At 33.1% G+C, this 23,280-nt stretch overlaps 1 protein-coding gene across 1 annotated transcript in view; it reads left to right on the plus strand.

The window, feature by feature from the left end:
* LOC145291457 (protein shuttle craft-like) overlaps nt 1–23,280 on the plus strand; it is a 111,009-nt gene that overhangs the window by 26,794 nt on the left and 60,935 nt on the right. The window contains exons 2-5 of the mRNA XM_080137315.1: nt 818–2,107; nt 10,638–10,802; nt 18,391–18,468; nt 20,241–20,343. Of these exons, the coding sequence (XP_079993441.1) occupies nt 832–2,107; nt 10,638–10,802; nt 18,391–18,468; nt 20,241–20,343 (1,622 nt within the window). The 5' untranslated portion in view covers nt 818–831. The remainder of the gene's footprint in view (nt 1–817; nt 2,108–10,637; nt 10,803–18,390; nt 18,469–20,240; nt 20,344–23,280) is intronic.

The raw sequence follows: 23,280 nt of genomic DNA on the forward strand, positions 1-23,280 counted from the left end.
TTTCTCCTTTGCACTAAAGACCAAGTACATGACGAGCCTCCTCCTCCTCTCTTTACTCTGCATTCATCTTGTAATTAACAATGAACTTCTATTGGCCTGCTTGTTTATTTTTACCTGCAGCTATTAAACTTTTAAGTTAAATAAAAAATATTAAATTATGAAAGTCAGCACTCTTGAGCAATACAGCCGGTTAATAAAAAAAGATAAATTTGTGATGTGTGAGCATAAAGTAGTTAAACAATTTTTTAAAAATCCTATTAGCAAAACACATTAACATGGTGACATGAGGCAAGGTAATGTTCTCACTACTCTATATATGGAGAGAGAGAAAGAGAGGAGTCTTTTTAGTATTTATTCTCTTCACTTTCTCTCACTATAGAGAATAAGTACATGGCCATTGTGTTTTTTGTCTTTTGTTTTTTTTTTGTCTTTTTTTTTTGTCTTTTGATTTTTTTATTTTGTATAAGTTTTTTTATCTGTTTTTTCTTAGTGTTTTATTGTTGGATTGTTTTTGTTTTCTATTTGTTTTTTTTTCTTTATTTTTATTCTATTTTCGTTTTTTATTTATTTTTTCTTTGTTTTTTGGTTTTTCATTTTTTTGGTTTTATTTGTTTGTTTTTTTTTTTGTTTTTTTTTATAGCCCTCAAGGATAGATATTCAGCTAGTCTTAAAATGGCCAATACAGTGCTTAGAATTTTCCATTCTCACAATTGGTGAGTGCACTACAAAATTGGAATAATCCACTAACACTTATAATTCATGCTCCTCACCAATTATTTTTGTTATTTAATTATTTTTTATTTTTATTTTTTTTCAGAAAGCTGGTTAGACATGGCTGAGTCAGGTCAACATAGTACAGGACTCTATTATACTCCTTGTTTGCCTGAACATTCAACATCAGTTACTCCTGGTTATGCTACATTCAATCAACCTGGTTTTGTTGTGCACGATGTTAATAACCAGTTGAGTTACATTTCAGGATTTGGTATGTTACCAACCAGCACGGCTGCTGCTGGTTATGCAGCTTACACTCCGCCAGTGATGGCGAGTCCTTATATACCTGCTGCACTGGCTGCTGCTGCTCCTCCACACCCTCAGGTTGTCTATGACATGACATATCAACACCAGGAAATGCCCAGCGTGGAACCAAAACCGACAATGGAAGATGCCATGTTTTACAATAGGACAAACGATTGCTCCTATCATAATTCTTTCCAGAAGCGACCTCCAGAGAGAAATAAAGGAATTGGTAAACATTTTGCGGGCAATCCTAATTCGTTGCCTCTAAACATGGCCCCTCCCTTGACGAATAAAGAAAATGGCACCAAATTCCACCCAGAGTCCCAAAACAACTTCTATCAGCCAAACGGCTCTCGATGGAACGACCGTGATCGTTTGCATTCAACAAGTCAGCACCAAAATTATTGGGATCAAGAACAACGGAAATATTTGCCAGCTGTTGTAAATAATGTTAAATCGAGGAATTGGAAGGAGTCTGTTCCAAAGAAACGGCATTATAACAGAGTGTGGAGAAGTAGCCATCAGAACAACAACAATACCGTTCCGTCGAGTGATGCTGCCAGTGGTCAGTGTGATAATGCTAAGTCTGATATTCCAAAAGAAACTGATCGCCAGCATGCAGGGGTTCCAACGAAAGAGTTTTCCAACCAAAACTTTAAGCAGTCTCATAGAAACGATTACGCAGCAAGGAAGACCAATAATCTTGGCAGTAGTACACCTGCACCTGCCTCTCCTGGTCCGCCACCCGCAGTTAATAACCATTCTCAGTTGAGCTACAGATCGAATCATGATAAATTTTCATCGCACAATCAATCTTCATCTTCTCAATATAGGAACAGTGAGACGGATTATAGGCTAAGAGGTGAGGATGCTGCTGCAGCTGCTGCTGCTTCTTCTAGAGACGGTGCAAAATCCTCTGAGGAATGGTGGGGTCGGTCTCAGCAGAGGAACAAATATAAATACATATCTCAGGAGAGAGATTTCACCCCGAAGAGCCAAAGGAAGCCCGCACGAGAGACTAACGAAAACAAGAATTCTTCAGGAGCAGTTACATTGGCCTCAAATCCTGATGATGAAAACCAAAGAGGTAAATTTTTATTTTTTTTATTTTTCGGGTTCATTAGAAAGCTAAAATACCTGCAGATTGAATTAAAATCTTATAAGCATATTTTTTTGTTTCATAAATAAATAAAATCTTTATCTGGAAGATTTAAACATTTTATTTCATGGGATGCTAATTTTATTATATTGTGTAATCTATATCAGTAATCTATAGTTGAGTTTTTTTTTTTTTTCGTGCTCTAACATTTATATTAAAAGCCTACTTTTTCTGTGTAAAAATTATTGAAACTAACTTGATATACTTAGTCAAAGATATCCAAGCGCCTGCTGCATGGTTAACATTTTTTTTTTTTTTTTTTTTAATTACATTTTCACCCCAAACAAGGCACATTGCCACTTTGTTGTAAGGGGTTACTATCAGGGACATAAGCTACAGGGGTACTATGTGAGAAGTTGGGCAGCAAGATGTCTGTTCACGTTACACTTTAACTTCTGCATGTCAGTACAGTTAGGGAAGCAGGAACCCGGAAGGGAATTCCAAAGTCTAGCGGTTCTGGGGAAGAAACTACTGGAGAAGGCTCTCTAACATCTAGGGATCTCAACTGTGAAGGGGTGGAATTTTGCTGTTTGTCGGGTTTTTCGGGGTTATTTACGTCGAGGGGATACAAGTGCTTGCAATTCATCCGAGCATTCACCGTTAAAGTACTTGTAGAACAGGCAGAGGGATGTTACATTTCGTTGATAGGACAGAGGCTGAAGCTTAGATGACAGTTCAGGACCTATCAGGTTGGCAACTCTTTTGAACCTTGTCTAGGAGCGAGACTAATAGCAGATGCATCAGTCCAAATATGACAACAATACTCCATACATGGACGAATGGTGGCCTTACAGAGGTACAGGATACTTTTAGGCGTTAGTAGCTTTCTAGCACGGTAGAGAGAACCTACCTTTTTCGCAGCGATCCTGGCAATGCTCTCAATGTAATTGTTCCAACTCATGTTTCCTGTGAACATTAGGCCGAGAAGTTTAAAAAATTGTAGAGAAGGTTTCTTGTAGTTATTGAAGGAAGCAAGTTTAGTCTTGGTAGTGTTGAATGTGACCATCCGTTTTTGGCCCCATTTCACTACAGATTGGCGATCATCCTCTATTGTTTCTGCTATTTCTTTAGATATGTGTTCATTTGTTTTTCTGTCATCTGTTATAGAGCATGGTGTCATCAGCATATATACCCATCTCACAGATAATTTTGTCAGGGAGGTCATTTATGAATATTAGGAATAATAGAGGTCCAAGGATAGATCCCTGAGGCACTCCCAAATTTATATCATATTGTTTAGATGTATGACTATCGAGGACAACCTGGATTTTTCTCTTATCTAAGAAGGGTTTAATTATGTTAAGTATTCTTCCAGTGATACCGTATGATCTGATTTTCCTGGGAAGAACTTCATGCCATACCCTGTCAAAAGCCTTAGATATAGCTAGAGCTACCGCTCTACCCTCCCCTGCTTTGTCAAGTGAATGGTATATACGCTCGGATATTAGTTAGGATGTCTGCTGTGGAACGGGATTTCCTAAATCCATATTGTTTGTCAGTCAGAAGATTGGCATCTGTAATGTGATGGGCTAGAGCTTGGTTAATTATGGACTTAAATATTTTGGCGAAAAGCTGGAAGAGGCTAATAGGGCGATAATTTACTGGGTCAGTTCTTTCGCCAGAATTCTTGAAAACTTGTACCACAGAAGCAGTTTTCCAGCAGTTCGGAAAGCAAGATTCATTAAGGCATTTGTTGTAAAGTTTGGAGAGAACTGGAGCTACTTCAGTAGAGCACTTTATTAATAGCACAGCCGGGATGAGATCAGGTCCACATGCTTTTGAAGTGTCAAGATTTTTTATGATAGCATGCACCTGAGAAGGGGTGATTTTCAGATCGTCTAGTGTGGCGTCTGTCCACAAAGGAAAGTCGGGGGGGGGGGGGATTAGGGTCCAGTGTGGATTTGGAGGCAAACCAACTGGCAAGCATGTTAGTCTTCTCGGTTGCTGAGCAAACAACCTCATGATTGTTGACTAGTGAAGGAATTGTTGCTTGCCCATTATTTACTACACTGTTGTAGATTTTCCAGAAGTCATGGGTTCCTAATTTCTGTGCTTCGATGCATTTGCATATTCCTTTGAAAAACAAGCATTAATTATTCATTTTTTTATAGTTTCTTTTTAGATGATTAGTTTAATTTCATTATTGTGTTGAATTTTACTTGTGCATAGTTTCCGTATTTTACACAAGTGTGTAGAATTTTAGATGAAAACGTTCCCGCATGTGTGCTAATTAAGTTATAGGTTAAATGATATTTTTTTGCAGTTTTTATATACCTATGGATTTATGTCCTATGATAGCAAGTCTTTTTTTTTTTTTTTTTTTTTTTGTAAACGTTTAAAATCACTACTATATATTGACACAATATCATAATCAATCGAGAATTGGCTCTATAATAATAATAAATACAAAATCATAATAAATAAATATTTAATATTTAGTCATATTTTATGACTGGGCAACACCAGGTAGTCACCTAGTGTGTGTGTGTGTGTGTGTGTGTGTGTGTGTGTGTGTGTGTGTGTGTGTATATAATCGACCTCATTATCATTTTTTTTTCATCAATATATATATATATATAATGAAATTTGCCGTTTTATCTTTTGTTCTCATCAATACAAAATCTATTTGTTTTTTATGGTTTGTTACAGCATGTTAAGAATAAAATCTAATCCTTCCTGAAAATACGTTGTCTGAATTGGAATTATTTTAAGTGGCCATCATCTTAAAAGAAAATATGAGGTAACTCATATTTTGTTAAAAAAAAGCAAAAAAAAACTTTACAGAATAAATAGCATAGTTTAAAAAAAAAAAATATATATATATATATATATAAACCAATGACCTGAAAGTTTCATCTCTGATGCAAGTATTGGTATGAGACTCTAAAAATGCAAGCCTGTCATGGACGTGTGTCAGAAAGATGCATTGGTGAATTTCTCCATGCAGTTAATTGTAAGCATAGACCAATTCATACCATCCAAAAAATTCCAACAAAAACCTAACAGCCAGCCATGGTTCTCCCGAGAATGTGCTGCTGCCATTGCGCACAGAAATCACTTTTTCTATAGCTACCAACATAATAGATGTACTGAGACTAAAGCTGCTTTCAGGACTGCCAGCAACCACTGTAAAAGAGTAATAAAAAATGCAAGAGAGTTATATGCTCAGTCTGTTAAATCCAAAGTAGCTGAACAGTGGCTTGGTTCGCACCAGTTTTGGCAAATGGCAAACAGGATCCTGAACAGAAGCATGTGTTCTATCCCAACCATCATCAATGGACCTGAGGTCATCTCGTCAGGATCAGACAAGGCCAAACTATTTGCCAAGAACTTTGCAGCTAATTCTACTCTATGCGACGAAGGCCATCAACTCCCTGTATTTCCTCCTATAACTGACAGCACGCTATGCAACATACAAATATCTGTGCATAAGGTCGCCAAGCTAATCAAGAACCTTGATTCCAGTAAAGAAACTGGCCCTGATGGCATTCCAGTTATAGTGCTGAAAAAGCTCCAACCAGAACTTGCCCCCATACTTACAAAACTGTTTAAGCGTTGCCTTAAGGAGAAGTGCTTTCCAACACCCTGGAAAACCTCATCAGTATGCCCTGTATTTAAGAACTCAGGTGAAAAGTCATCTCCCTCTCAGTACAGACCAATAAGTCTCCTGTGTGTCATGAGTAAGTTGTTGGAATCCATATTAAATAAAGAAGTAGTCGACCACCTCAGGAGAAATGACCTTCTTAGTGAGGAAATGATATGTGGGTTAAATTATAAAAAACGATTGTCGAAATTAGTAACATATCCAAGAATTATGAAAAGTGATTAAATGTAAGTTATTGGATTGATGTGTTTATAATGAAATCAATAGCCCAGATATAGTCTTAAAGTTAATATTTTAGTAAGAGTGGGTCGATTATGTGGGTTACATCATTAAAAATGATTGTTGAAATTAGTAACATATCCAAGAAAAGTGAAAAAGGACAAAATGTGTGTTATGTGATTGGTGTGTTTGTAATGAAATTACCAGCCTAGACAATGTCTCAAATGTATTACTTTAGTAAGAGAAAGGGGATTATGTGGATTAACTCATGAAACATAATTGTCGAAATTAGTAACATATCCAAGAATTATGAAAAATGATGAAATAGGAATTATTTTATTGGTGTGTTTGTAATGTAATAACCGCCCCAGACAATGTCTCAAAGTTATGATTTTAGCAAGAGGAAGGAGATTGTGTCAGTTAAATCACTATAAACGATTGTCGAAATTAGTAACATATCCAAGAATTATGAAAAATTATGAAATGTTAGTTATTTGATTTGTGTGTTTGTAATGAAATAGGCATCTCAGACATTGTCGCATGGTTGTTATTTTAGTAAGAGAGGGGCTATTATGTGTGTGAAATCATGAAAAATGATTTTTGAAATTAGTAACATATCCAAGAATTATGAAAAATTATAAAATGTGAGTTATTTGATTGGTGTGTTTATAATTAAATAAACCTCAAGACAAGGTCTCAAAGTTATTGTTTAGCAAGAGGAGAGGGGATTATGTGGATTAAATAATGAAAAACGATTGTCAAAATTAGTAAAATATCTAAGAATTATGAAAAATGATAAAGTATGAGTGATTTGATTGGTGTGTTTATCATGAAATAACAAGAGACAATGTCTCAAAGTTATTATTTTAGCTAGAGGAGAGGGGATTATGTGGGTTAAATCATGAAAAACGATTGTCGAAATTAGTATCATATCCAAGAATTATGAAAAGTTATTAAATGTAAGTCATTTGATTGGTGTGTTTATAATGAAATAAACAGCCCAGATATTGTCTGAAAGTTAGTATTTTAGTAAGAGGGGGTCGATTGTGCGCGTTAAATCTTAAACAATGATTGTCGAAATTAGTAACATCCAAGAATGATTAAATGTGAGTTATTTGATTGGTGTGTTCGTAATGAAATAGACAAGCTAGAAGATGTATCAAAGTTCTTATTTTTGTAAGAGGAACGGGATTGTGTCGGTTAATGAGGGGGGCGATTATTTGGGTTACTTTATTAAAAATAATTCTCGAAATTAGTAACATATCCAAGAATTATGAAAAATGGTCAAATGTGAGTAACTTGATAGATGTGTTTGTGATGAAAAAAAACAGCCATACAATGTATGAAAGTTATTTTAGTAATAGGAGGTGGCGATAATGTGGATTAACTCTTGAAAAATTGTCAAAATTAGTAACATATCCAAGAATTATGAAAATGAAGTTTTAGTTATTTGATTGGTGTATTTATAATGAAATAAACAGCCCAGTCAATGTAGCAAATTTATGATTTTAATAAGAATTGAACGATTATATGTGTGCACTCATTAAATTTGATTGTCAAAATTCATAACATATCCAAAAATTATGAAAATGATGAAATGTGAGGTATTTTATTGATGTGTTTGTAATGAAATAAACAGTCTAGAAATGTCTCAAACGTATTATTTTAGTAAGAGGAGAGGGATTATGTGATTGAACTCAGAAAAAATGACGGTTGAAATTAGCAACATATCCAAAAATTATGAAAAATGATGAAATGTGAGTTATTTGATTGGTATATTCATAATGAAGTAGACATACCAGACAATTTATAAAAGTTATTATTTTAGCAAGAGGTGGGGATTATTTGGATTACTTCATGAAAAATAATCCTCGAAATTAGTAACATATCCAAAAATTATGAAAAATGATATAATGTGAGTTACTTTGTTGGTGGGTTTGTAATGAAATAACCAGCCATACAATGTCTAAAAGTTATTAATTTAGTGATAGAATGGGGCGATAATGTGGATTTACTCATGAAAAATGATAGCAGAAATTAGTAACATACCATAGCCTATGTATCAAAGTTTTTATTTTAGTAAGAGTGGAGGCAATAATGTAAGTTAAATCATGTGACATGGTTGTGTAAATTAGTAACATATCAAAAAATTATGAAAAATGATGAAATGTGAGTTATTTGGATGATGTGTTTGTAATGAAAAACCAGACAAGACAATGTTTTAAAGTTATTATTTTAGACAGGTGAGAGATAATGGAGGTTAAATTGTCGAAATTTGTAACAATCCAAGAATTATGGGATTCAACGAGATATGTCAACATATATACTTACAGATTACCCGGAGTCACCATGGATTCAATGAGATACATGCAAATGTATGCAAGCAGAATACATTGTCAGCTGGGATGTAATGAGATAGATGCAAATATATACTAGCAGAATACTTGGCGTTGCCTTGGATTCAATTAGATTGATTGAAATATATACTAACAGAATACCTTGCGTCGCCCAGGATTTAATGAGATTGATTGAGATATATACTAGCAAAATACCTGGCATCACTTGGAATTTGATGAGATAAATGTGTTGTATATTACCTGTCCTTGCATATACATGCTGTAAATTAACTACCCTAGGTAAGATACAATTATTTCATATGTGTAATACCCGTCTTATGTAGGTAAAATATTCTTTTGTTCGAAATAGCAAATGATACATAAACATACAAAATTCCTCTCTCATAAGAATAACAAATATATTACAAAACCAAATTCAATTTTTTCATTGTTTATATGGTCCCGAGCAACGCCGGGTAGCCCCGCTAGTCTATGATATAAATCTCACCTGTCTGCTTAAATGTATATATGTTTGTATGTCTGCCTAAAACTTTCAACAGAGGCAACGGATTTTTACGAGATTGGTATCATTTTGAAGCTTGACATCTCGAACAACAAATATCGGAAAATTGGTCAAAAACATTAATTCCTTCACCCTCAACTGAGCAGTTTTCTACAAGGAGGGGTCAATTTTTTGCAAGGCATTTTTGCAAGTCATCGTATCGATTGGATTGACTGATTTTAACGTTCCAAACTTCAGGTCGCATCATGGAGTAGCGGTAGGACGTCAGATTCTCTTTCACTTTTTTTTCCGCCTTCGTGTCCCGGCTTTGAGCCGGCTTGCCTACTATAATTTTTGGGGGGGGCTCAACACATACCTCCAAACACTGGGCACCCAGGCTAGTTAAATATAGAAAGGAAACCTAACCAGTGAGTGTTGAGAATATGCATTGTATGTAAATGATATGAGAATTAGATGATGGATGCATAATGTGAGTCTTAAAGCTAAGCCTAGATCTGATGACCTCAGAGGAAGATTAAATCTGGACGGTATAGGGAGATGTGTACCAAAGAGTAGACATAGATAAGTCCACCTTGATAGAATTGACGATAGTTCTTGGGTTAGTAGATGTAGAACAGTTGGGCTAACTGGTTCAGTTCACGAAGGAAGACTGAGGAAAACCTGTAAAGTGAGAAGAAGGTTAATAAAGATGCTCTTTTACCATTTACCCTCTACATCTGAATTTCTGAGACGAGGACCCATGGTCTAATGGATAAAGTACTTGGTAAAATTCAGTTGTAAAGTTACACTTCTACTGGAGGTTGAAGGTTCAATCTTCAAAAATACAATGCAACTTAGGACTTCTATCCAGTTGTGGTTGATAGAATGAGAGCATGCTACTCCTGCGGATTAAATAGAGGATTCCGTTAGAAGTACTGTGCAGATTCCCAAGTTTGGCAAAACGTCCTTAAAGAAGGTCGGAGGTTACATTGACTGAAACATGAAAATAACACCCAAGATGAGAACAGTAGTCCAAAGGTACTTCTGCATCTATGTTAACACACTGAAATAACGTTATTATTAAGAAACCCATTCTTAACATGGGTGGGGTGGAGTGTTTTGTAACTATTGTCTATTTTTACATAACAATTTAATAAACAAAAATATTATAAAAACTGAATTTAATATGAAAATATTGAAAAAAAAAAAAAAAATAGAGCAGTAACATACAGGGTGGTCAAAAAGTCAGGTAACATGTTAAAGGTAGAAAAAACAATATGATCCATTATAATCTCTATTCGTTTAATATTATTTTTTGGATGAAATTTTTCCACAACGATGGATTGGTCGCCGTGGCTCAGTTGAATGGCCAGCCAGATCTCCAGATCTTACCCCTCCTGATTTCTGGCTTTGGGGCTATGTAAAGGATAGCGTTTATGGCAAGAAGCCTGATACAATAGCGTCTTTAAAGTTATTTATTGAAGAGGAGATTGCGCGGATATCAGCTGACATGATTACACGTGTTACACAATCAGTGGTTAATCGCTTCCAGCGATTGATAGAGAGAAATGGACGACAATTAACAAAATAAACATATTTCATGTTTGTTTCATTTTATATTTCAATGTATGGTACTTAAATATACGTGTATTGCTAATATCGTTTTTCTTTAAAATGTTACCTGACTTTTTGACCACCCTGTAGATGCATAAGTACCAATCCAAATAATACACAGTTCACATTTGGTTTATTTCATAAATAAAATTTGTGATATTTTTTTTTTTTTTTTTTTTTCAGATTCTTTGAGTGAGCAGTTAAGATGTCGAAAGTATGAATGCATGGTATGCTGCTGTCTTGTCTATCCAGACAACAGCATCTGGAGTTGTTCCAATTGCTACAATATTTTTCATCTAAAGTGCATCAAAAAGTGGGCCCTCTCTCCTGCTGCCACTTGCTACACAGGTAAGTTGATAATCTTGTATCCTTTCAATATTCACACACACACACACACACACACACACACACACACACACATATTTCTGTAGAAATATATTTTCTATATATATATATATTCGTTGATTAGTGATGGGACGATTCCAATATTTTTCCCGATTCCGATATAATTACCGATTCCTTATAAATCTCTAATTATTTAACTATAGAATTGTTATGTCCCCCGATTTTCGTAAAAACACGTTAAATATGCAGATATTTTCCTAAACGTCAAAATACACTTGGGGAGGATGATCTATCGACTTTAGCTTTACTGGTAATTAAAATCAATAAATATTTATTATTTCCTCATTATTACAAACAATGGAAAATTTTGATTTAAACAAAATCAAATAAAAAAGACAAAAGAATTGTTTTGGCATCAGAAAATAGGCATCAATTTTTCCGATTCCTGTACCCCCAAATCTTCCGATTCTGATTAATTCCCTCAACATTAATATATACTAGCAAGGAGATCTGATGTTGCCTGGGATTGAATGATGATCAACGAATATTTCACACTATTATATTTCTATTGTCATCGAAATCTGTGAAATTACCTGGGCCATGCAGTAACTTAGTCCAAAATATGTTATTCTACATTGCACTCTAGAGAACCTACTGTTTCTTTTATAAAATTATTTTATCTAAACTTCTTTCCAGTTAGCAAAAAAAAAAAAAAAAAAAAAAAACGTTAAGAAATTTACATGTGGTGTTCGAACCTACAGACCATGTCATGCAAAAAAAACCCATAAATTTTCAAGTCTTTTGAACCTGAGTTTGTTCAATGTTTGCGATATAAAGGAAAACTAATAGATATTCAAATATTTATGTATCTTGTAAATATCCTGTCTTAACCTCAGAAAGGAGACTCCTTGATTTCTGAGAACTTAGCCTGATGTAAAAGGAAACTTAGCCTGATGTAAAAGGAAATGGACACTGTATATATACTAGCAGGGAGACCCAACATTGTCCGGCATTAAATGAGGATCAACAAATGTTCCACCCTCCCATACTTTCATTGTAATCCCACCCCATCCCCATCCTACAGTGTATCGGAAAGCAGCTTCACCTGCCCCCATCCTCACAGTGACTTAGTCCACAATACATTGCATTGCACTGTAGAGAATCTACTGTTGATTTTATAAAATTATTTTTATATAATGGCTTCACTTAGTTTGAAATGCGAAAGTCAAGTATCATGGTTCAATTGTGCTCTAAACAGAAACATTCATTTCAAATGCCTCTGTTTTATAAAAGAAAACAGTTTATTTTATAGGCTGGGCTTTTCTGCTTATGTGATGATAAAACTTTTTACATACATTTGTGATGTTATGTTGTATAAAAGTATTAACTTTGGTCAAAATCTGATTTCCATCTTTAATCTGATTTTTTTCAATTATTGATTTTTGATACTTGTCATGAGCATTATGATACAAAACCTACATAAGAACACTTCCTGACACATCAGGGTCCTGGATATGACCTTAAACTATATCCAGTGGTGAGGCCCCAGCTTGCGGGCTTTGGGAGTGTGGAGCCACCCTTTAATTACCATTGCTCCCAGGTCCACTCTGACCCAGAGTGGTAGTACCTGTTAGGGTCCCAACTATGGGTTAAATAGAAAATGATTTGAAAACAACAAATACATGCTATTAAAAATTTTTCTTCAAAATCTTTGGATTCGGCATTAAATAACCCGAAAAGGCTTGATATGCCGTAAAACAAAAACAACCAACCAACCAATCCTGACACATCAAGTACCTTAATGAGAATTTTTTTTTAAATCAGTATAGCTGTTTCTGAGTCCATAGGGAACAAACTCACACACACAGATCATTTTACATAATAAAAGATATATATATATCTTTTATTATATAAATTAACATTTGCAACAATTTTCTTATTTCATGAAGTTATAATAATTAGGTCTTTTTCTTCAGCAAAAAATTTTTTATAAGCTTGTTATAACATTACTGGCTAGCGCAAAAAATTTTTTTAACTAATGTTTGAAAGAGAGTAATGCTAGAAAAAGTGTAAAAAATAATATTTAAAGTGATGTCTATGAATGAAGATGTAATCACATAACAAAATCCAGTCAATGAAGTTTGTTGAAAATTGGTAAAATCCATAGTGCTGGTATGAACATATCTGCAGACCTATCGTGAGAATATTCAGATCAGGTACATCTGTAGTCCTTGGTTGGTTAGGTTAAAAATTCTATCACAAAATTACAGGATCGACCGAACAACAGTTGATAGTCAGTATCTCTATCCATTAGACCATTCAGACAGGCGCCATCAGCAACAATATCTAACAATGCTTTATACAAACATTGACCGCCACTTCCGCAGTGCTCCATTTGTCTATTTACAAAGAGCTTTGCATTACCAAAAGTGCTCTACCAGAAAGGGAGTGTGGTTTATAGTCATTCACAAACTGTTTTGCTGTATCACAGTCCTTCAGTGTGGCTAGACTATATATATATTTGTAAGTGACATTCCGATGACCAAAGGAAAGAATCAGTTTACAGTCATAATTTTGGTTTGTTTTTTTTTTAATTTCGGTGAATGCCTATATGTTCTTCTTTACTGAGTTACACACATTTCGCAGACCATGATGGAAAACATTGTCTTTATTCTTTTAGGCTGCTCACCAGAGACAATCAGATATCAATAAAATCAACACAGTATTGAAAACAAAAAGAAGAAAAGTATTCGAGAAAAATAAGTAATAAAATGTAAAACTCTCACTTTAAAGATGATAATCAGAGAAAAAGACACCCCCCTCCCATCCAAGAGAGATCTGATATCACATTTGAAACTATCTCGAGCTGCCATTTTGATTTTAGCTGGCAAAGTTAAGATAATGGATCCAAGATTCCGAATTTAAAATCTGACAAAAATCTAATGAAATTGTGGCATGTCTATTACAATATTAACTCCTAAAAATGAAAGGATCACGTTAGGTATTATTGAATAGTTAAATACAAAATTATCATTAATTAAGACGGTCACTAAACATGCAACATACATGTGACTGGAGACCACTTGTGAATTTGATATTCCCATGAAATTTCCTCCTTTGTGGGAGCCAGTTCAACCTGCCTAGAGTGAATGCTGTTGGCATATGTTGCTGAACATACTATCTGTTAGCTAAAGGTTTAGTTTTTCTCAGTCATTATATAACTGATGCCTCAGGTAGCTATGTAATTTATGACAGACTAATGGGACCTGTGGAAATTCTACAGCAGACTCTTTTGTATGTTATATATTAATGTTGGCATTCTGTGGATGATAAACATAAATGGAGATGCCCTGACACTATTGTAGTTCTTTTCTTAAAACTGCAGAAGTATTTATATCTAAGCTAGCAGAGAATCCCAGCGTAAAATACACTTAAATATGATATTTTAATTTATGCAAATTTCTTATATTATTACAGAACCAATTTCTATTGATTCTTGTATATTATAAAGTTGTGATTTCAAAAATAATAAAATTTATCCATATGACTTGTTGTGCATCAGCTTGAACCAAAACTTATGAAGAAAAATATAACTTGAGTTGCTTCAGCTTTAATCGAAACCAAAACTTATGAAGAAAAATATAACTTGAGTTGCTTCAGCTTTAATCGAAACCAAAACTTATGAAGAAAAATATAACTTGAGTTGCTTCAGCTTTAATCGAAACCAAAACTTATGAAGAAAAATATAACTTGAGTTGCTTCAGCTTTAATCGAAACCAAAACTTATGAAGAAAAATATAACTTGAGTTGCTTCAGCTTTAATCGAAACCAAAACTTATGAAGAAAAATATAACTTGAGTTGCTTCAGCTTTAATCGAAACCAAAACTTATGAAGAAAAATATAACTTGAGTTGCTTCAGCTTTAATCGAAACCAAAACTTATGAAGAAAAATATAACTTGAGTTGCTTCAGCTTTAATCGAAACCAAAACTTATGAAGAAAAATATAACTTGAGTTGCTTCAGCTTTAATCGAAACCAAAACTTATGAAGAAAAATATAACTTGAGTTGCTTCAGCTTTAATCGAAACCAAAACTTATGAAGAAAAATATAACTTGAGTTGCTTCAGCTTTAATCGAAACCAAAACTTATGAAGAAAAATATAACTTGAGTTGCTTCAGCTTTAATCGAAACCAAAACTTATGAAGAAAAATATAACTTGAGTTGCTTCAGCTTTAATCGAAACCAAAACTTATGAAGAAAAATATAACTTGAGTTGCTTCAGCTTTAATCGAAACCAAAACTTATGAAGAAAAATATAACTTGAGTTGCTTCAGCTTTAATCGAAACCAAAACTTATGAAGAAAAATATAACTTGAGTTGCTTCAGCTTTAATCGAAACCAAAACTTATGAAGAAAAATATAACTTGAGTTGCTTCAGCTTTAATCGAAACCAAAACTTATGAAGAAAAATATAACTTGAGTTGCTTCAGCTTTAATCGAAACCAAAACTTATGAAGAAAAATATAACTTGAGTTGCTTCAGCTTTAATCGAAACCAAAACTTATGAAGAAAAATATAACTTGAGTTGCTTCAGCTTTAATCGAAACCAAAACTTATGAAGAAAAATATAACTTGAGTTGCTTCAGCTTTAATCGAAACCAAAACTTATGAAGAAAAATATAACTTGAGTTGCTTCAGCTTTAATCGAAACCAAAACTTATGAAGAAAAATATAACTTGAGTTGCTTCAGCTTTAATCGAAACCAAAACTTATGAAGAAAAATATAACTTGAGTTGCTTCAGCTTTAATCGAAACCAAAACTTATGAAGAAAAATATAACTTGAGTTGCTTCAGCTTTAATCGAAACCAAAACTTATGAAGAAAAATATAACTTGAGTTGCTTCAGCTTTAATCGAAACCAAAACTTATGAAGAAAAATATAACTTGAGTTGCTTCAGCTTTAATCGAAACCAAAACTTATGAAGAAAAATATAACTTGAGTTGCTTCAGCTTTAATCGAAACCAAAACTTATGAAGAAAAATATAACTTGAGTTGCTTCAGCTTTAATCGAAACCAAAACTTATGAAGAAAAATATAACTTCAGTTCCTTCAGCTTTAATCGAAACCAAAACTTATGAAGAATTCTTGGTAAAATTATTTATTACAAGGAATGGAATGTCATAAGAATTAAACGGCAGTCACTCGAAAGAAAAAAGGGTACTTGTACAGTTTAATCAAGACATTAAAAAATGAAAATATCGAAAAAAAAGGTTATATTCTATGTATCTGTTATGGAATGAAGTTCTCCGAAAAAAAATACATTTAATTTCATCAAGTAGGGTTTTTTCTAATGAAAAACAATTTATGATACCGAGAAAAAGGTTCTATTTTTAATGGAGAGGCGGTGTCAGTGCTTTAAACTGAGTTATCTCCCCGTGGCATGGTCAAAAATTTCCAAGATAGCTATCTTCAACGTGCTGTCATAAAAACGTGTTTTTCCGCTGTAAATAAAAAAAAACTACTCTATCAAATTAGGTGAAAGATTTTTTTCAATATTTTTTATTTTTTTTTTTTATGCCTTGATTAAACTGTACAAGTACCAAAAAAAATGTAAGCGTGACACACAAAATAACACGCATGCTATTGTGTTAATATATTGATAGTATAAATTCTACCAAAGTGAACATTGCAAACAATTATATTGATTCCTTAATTCAGTAACTTTTAATTTCAACTACCGTTTTATCACTATATTTGTTTTTACAGGCTTAGCGAGAAAAAAAAAACAAAACAGATGTACAAGGGCGATAATTCTGAATAGAAAATATAATCATCTCCCTTGCATTAGTTTTCTTTTACTATTAAATTTTTAGTAAGTTTTATTGCAAGAAGGGTGAGGAGGGGCCTTTATATTTTATTTCATCTCAAAATCCTAATATACACGCCACTGGATCATCTATCAATTCCCTCCTCTCCAGAACAACTATAAGTAAACTGTTAAATTTTGAATTATATATATATATATATATATATATATATATATATACATACAGGGTGTCCATAAAGTTCGTGTGCGCCTTAAAATATTTATAATTTTATTTGTGATTGCAATAGAAATAACATGTGAAAAGGATTTGATTTTGGAACAATTCATTTTAAAATTGTACACGGACTTTATGGACACCCTGTGTATGTATATGTGTATGTATGTATGTGTATATATATATATAAATATATATATATATGTAATTAAAAGATGAATATATGAATTACTCCTCTTAACCGTGTAGAGCTTTTTACTATATTCATAGTTTTGTTTTGATTAGATTCTATCTTTATCCATTTCATTTATTACTATATATATATAATCACTGTTATTGATGCTAATTAGTCATTACTGAATATTCTGTCAGAAGTGAAAATTGATTGATTTTAGATTATTTTTTTATTTTATTTTTTTATAATAAAATATTTTTATCTTTATTGTATTTCTCTTAGTGTCTCTCTGTACGTTCCAAAAGTTTAAATGTAATGTAAACGAAAAATTCTTTCCTAGGCACAGTCTCAAATTTTGTGCCTTTATGTCCAAGTGGCAATATGCCTTGTTAGGGGGTGAACGTGAGTAAAAAAAAAAAAAAAAAAAAAATGGTGGTCAATAGAATATGGATACCTTTTTTTTCACTTTCAGTGTCATCCACTCTAATCTTAGAATACGTAATTTTTTTTCTCATTATGTTGCTGATGTTAAGGCCAGGAGTGGTGACCTCTAGAAGAGAAAAATTATATATCCGATCTCGTTGACAATTTTAACAAAGTCAGATCTGATTTATTTTCTATGGTTGGCACAAAAATTGAATAAGAGTTATTAACTTCTTTTGAAACCATTATTTCACAAGTTTAAATTTGAAACTTTTAGAAAACTAAGTAATGCTGCATAATTTTTTATTAAATGAAAAATTATTTTCCAAAATAATTTTTTTTGAGGCTCTCGGTGGAATTCACTCTAATCCGTGTAGAAAACTTTATCATTTCTTTTTTTTTTTTTTTTTTTTTTTTTTTTTTTTTTTTATTCCTCTGGTTGGTCATGTTAATTTTGGAGGGTGGTGAGGCCTAGAAGAAAAAAAATTGTACAGCCGATCTTGAAGTGTGTATCAAAGACATATCCAATGTGCGGTTGGCATGAAAATTGAATACAAAGAATTAGCCATGTCTTTTGAAAGCATTATTTTGCGACATTGAATACGAAAATTTTAGGAAACCGAATGATGTTGTATGATTTTTTATTAAGTAAGAAATCGTTTTTTTTTTTTATTTCTTTATTTATTTTTATTTTATTTATTTATTTATTTATTTTTTTGACACTTTTGTTGGCACCCATGCTAATCATTGAAAAATTTAAAAAGTTAACAATGCTAATATGTAACTAACTTCTATTCAATTTTGGAAGTCTAATCTTTATTCAAATGTTTTTATTTCTAATTTTTTGTTCTGTGTTTTACATAATATAATTTAATCATATTTACTATGTATTTACTGTTGATCATACAGACATTTAATGTTTTTTTTTGTTTTGTTTTTTTATTATCAGAAAGTAAAAAAGGTTGGAGATGTCCTGTGTGTCAAATGGTCAGAAAAAATATACCTCATCAATACAGGTGCTTTTGTGGTAAGTTGTTTCAAACTAGAATAAAATTCCTACCATTAATGAATGCAATTGAAATCCCAGAAAATCTGAAGTCTCCCTTTCTATAATAGATTAGCAAGGCTACCTAGTGTTGCCTGGGTCAAAGATTTAATATATTTCTATTAAAACTTCTATCTCATCACCCCTTTCTATATCTGTCTCTCTATCTTTTCTTCCTTCCCATTTTCCCCCTCCTTATCACTCCCTTCTTTTCTCTGGATGGACACACAGACAATTCTCTTTTATATAGATTGCTTGAAGTTGGCATAAGGGAAGTAACTCCTGGATTTAAAAAAAAAAAAAAAATCAGAGCTGAATAAAATGGCTGAAAAACTGGCACCCCCCCTTCCCCCTCCTTGCTTAATATTCATCATGCTCAACATTGCTTAACCTTTGCAGTGCTTCAGATATTTAAATTTTAAGTTGGATCATAAGTGCTTTTTTGAGAACCCAATAGAAACGGTTTCTTTGTTCTTTTTTTTTTTAATGTAAATCGCTCCAGACAAGGCATGAAACCATTTGATGTAAGGAGATATAAAGAAAATATACTTCAAGATCAAAACTATCCAACGATAAGTATTATATAGATGAATTCTGACCCTGAAAACAATTCTCCCCCTTGCTTGGGTGTTTGGAGGTGTGCTTGGTTTTAGGTAAATCAAAACACCTGGGTGTTTGTGTCGGGAGAGGGGGTGGGGGGTAAAATAAAAAAGCTTTTGTAGGTAAGTATGAAGGATCAAACCCGAACCCTTGAGTCGAAGTTGGAAATTAAAGTGTGAAAAAAAACATGCGACGTTAACCACTGGTTCACCACGAAATAGTAATGGAAACTTGTTTAAATTTATTTAAGTATTAAAACTTGGCAGGTGCCCGTACTTAATGAGGTCAACTTTGACTGCGGGGCAGTATTTTATTTACTGCGGGGGCAGGATTTAAAAAAATTTTTTTTTTTTTGTTTCCTCAAGATGTTGTGGGGAAAACCAGCTCCCCATAAAAAGGGGATTGTCCAAATTGAATAGCAATTGTCTGATATAAGGAGAAACTCCACATTGATCAAAGCTGATTGCTTTCGGACATTTCCGGCAATCACGACCGGAAAAATGCTGCCAGAATTAGTTCCGCTTTTATTATACAAAAAAAGCTTAATGCACATGCGGCGATCAAAAAATGTTGAATATTTATCTTTTCAAAGTCGAGCAAATTAAATAGACAGGCGACCCGTTGTTAACTGATAGATATTATGATTTAGACATGATATAAAAAGTTTTAAGAAGGAATGAGCCAACCGAAAAGTCTAGCGAAAAAAGCCTTTTACAGACATACACAAAAAGCGAACACACATACACACATTTTCGCTTTTATATTTGTAGATTAACTGTTCTCATTGTGTTAAATTCTCTATTATATCTGCCTAGTAGGTGATCGTCACTCAGCATATTCTCTGCTTCTATGAGTCATCTTATTCTCCCACTGTTCTTATCTGTCTATAATTTTGGCACTTCTACACTATTGGGACGAGATTTTGTAGTGGATAAATGGAGTTTTCAGATTAAAAAAAAAACAATGGTTTTAACTGATTTTTTTTTTTTTTTTTTTTTTTTTGTCAATTCTAATAAGTTACGATGGTAGCTCCCAAATTATGCAGTTGCAAAAAAGGAAAGCAGAAGCCGAAAGGATATAAGGTTTTTTGAATTTAACCGCCTAACTTGATTCACTGAAATGTTGACATTGGATTTTTTTTTTGTTGTTTACAGGTAAAATTGAAAGCCCTCAGTGGAACCACTATGACACGCCTCATTGCTGTGGAGAGCCTTGCCGTAAGCGTCGAAATGAAAACTGTCCTCATCTATGTACCCTGTAAGTCTTTTTTTTTTTTGTCCTATGGCTAATACAGTTACAATGTTGAATCTGTCATTTGCATGAATTTCTCTTAGCAGTAGAATTGCTGTTTGGTAGAGATGAGGAGGGGGCAGTCTTTGATTGCATCTCTTATTTAACAGGATGGATTAAAGTACCTTATTAATAATACAGTTTACCAAAAATCTATAATTATTAAATAGCAACGTAATATTGAAATGTACATAGAGAGTACTAAGTCATAATTTAAAATGATTTGCCAAACGGTTACTCATCAAATATAACATAATATTGAATGACGATGTTTTTTAAAATACTGGTTAAGAAATAATAATGATGATACACTTGTTAAAATGTAAAATCTTTATTAAATTCAGTCATATTTTTATTTAAAAAAAAGAAAAAAAAGTTAATTAAAAATGACAAACTGAGAAAGTGAATGAAAAGTAAGGGATACTTAAAAAAAAAAAAAACAATTTTATATGTCAACTAGCGGGGGCACCTGACATTGCCTGGGTGATGTTGAAAGATGTGTGGTCCATGGTATCTGTACTTAAGTCAACAAACCTATTAAGAAGCAAAGTTGGAGCTCAGTTTTTTTTTGTTTTGTTTTTTTAATCTGGGAAGGTACAACTAGCACAATAAACAAATTAAAAAAAGAAAAATCATTAGAGAAACTTTTGTCAGACAAAAAAAAATACATTAAAAAAAAGTCAAAATATTGTCCGATTTTTTTTTTTTTTTGCCATAAGATCTGAAATATTTTCTTTTAAGACAATTTAAATTCATTATTTTGCTTTTTGATTGTGTGAATGGACAAATGTAAAAAAGTGAACACTTTTTTTGGCTTTCATTTTTCTGAAGCATTCATTATGATTTAGTTAAATGATAGGCTGACTTATCTCCCCTTAATTTATGATTTCTGCTCTTATCAAGGGTGGATCAACAAAAAATACGATAAAACTGGGTTTTATTTTTAACTAGCAGAGCTACCCGGCATTGCTTGGAGCCATAAAAAATAAAATGGAAGAAGTTAAAAAGTGTGTGTAAGACTTTTATACTAAATATACTAAAACTTCTGTATTCCTCTTAATCTGTCTCTCTTTCCCTCTTTGCCATTTTCTCACATCTCTCTTGCTCACCCCTCTCTCACATCCACCCAGCCCATTCCTCTCTTTTGGGGATAAATAAAAAAAAAAAGAATAAGCGAAGTAATAACCCTGTTTAAAATATTATAAAAAGAAAATCAATGTTAAAACTTTTGAAAAAAGAAAAAACGGAAAAAAACAAAAATACCAACGTGATGCAAACGAACGATGTTAAAATTTCTTAAAATATGAAAAACCAAAATAAAAACACGAACGTGATGGGGGGGGGGGAAATGAACGTGATGCAAAACGAACGATGTTAAAACTTTTTAAAAAATCTGAAAAACAAAAAAAGCAGCAAACATGAAAAATGGCATAAATAACCCGGTTTCAATATTAAAACTTAAAAAATCGACAAAAAAAAAATTTATTCGATACCTCAGATCAAACCTGCAATCTGAAGATAACAATGCTGCCACTTTGACCATTGTGCCATGACTGCGTGAGCGAACTGGGTCACTTTTTATATTATTTAAACTAATTCAAGGACCAACGTCTTTTGCGCATGCATATTTGCCTAGATTGTCATAAAGGAATAATTTTTTTGCTACCCCTCCTTGTAGAAAGTGTCCCGTTGAGGGTGAAGGAATTAACGTTTTTAGCCAATTTTTCAATATTTGTCATCTGAAGGTTCGAGCTTCAAAACGATACCTATCTGGTGAAAATCCGTCGCCTGTGTTTAAAGTTTTGCGAGACACACACAGTTTGCCTTGTGTATGTATATATATATATATATATTACATCTTTGATGAGCACTGAAACCAATGTAATTCTGGTTTAATCATATATAATTTTTATTAAATAATAATATATAATTAAGGATATAATTTTATTATATAATAATAAATGTATAATCTAATATATAAACGGCTGTCTATCTCCATATTTTCAAACTCTATCTCCTTCGAAAATAAAAGTTGCAGAGCGACACTAGAGGCCTCAAATGATTGGATTTTTTACCGACTGTTCTTTTATGGGTCTTGAGCCGGTTAAAATAGTTTTCAAGGGGGTCAGAAATGAGGCAAAATTGAAAAAATCATTTTGTACATTCGTCTTAATTAATTTTTAATCAGTTCATATGCGTGTCACATCATTGCAGTGGTAACATCACCAGCTTTGAATGCTACGGTTTGGGTTTCGGCAGATGACACCCAAATACTTTTTTTTTTCTTTTTACTTTTGAAATCACTACTCTATAATAATGTATACGGAATCTGGACAAATTAAAATATATTTAAGCGTATTTTAGACTTGGACATATCCGAACCTGGGATTTGAAACCGGAGTCTCTTGCATGCGAGGAAGGCACTCTGCCAACTGAACAAACGCCCTGCACACAAGAAATTCTATTAACTAACACAGATCAAGCAAACCGTGGCGAAATCTGACTGTGGAATGAACCTACTTTGTCTCTACAAGGGATGCGGTCATCCAACCAGCTAATAACCCCAAGCCGATGTCTCATAAGTAGTAATTTTCAACTCGCCAGGACGATGCCAGCCAGCCAGCCAGCCAGCCATCTATATATATATACTAGCAAAAGTACTCGTCAGTTACTGGGTTCAAAAATGGACTCTTGGGAAAATAAAAATAAAAAAAGCCTTCCCGCAGTAAATGAAATACTACCCCGCAGTCAAAGTTGACCTCATTAAGTCATTAAAACGTGCACCTGCCAATTCTAAAGAGTTAAATTCAAATGCGTTTCCGTTAGTATTTCGCGGTGGCTCAATGGTTAACGTCGCACTTTCTTTTTTTTTTTTTTCATACTTTAATTTCCAACTTTGCCTCA

This window comes from Euprymna scolopes, chromosome 12, assembly GCF_053919585.1.
Source record: "Euprymna scolopes isolate OS-2025 chromosome 12, ASM5391958v1, whole genome shotgun sequence".
Classification (NCBI taxonomy): Eukaryota; Metazoa; Mollusca; class Cephalopoda; order Sepiida; family Sepiolidae; genus Euprymna; species Euprymna scolopes.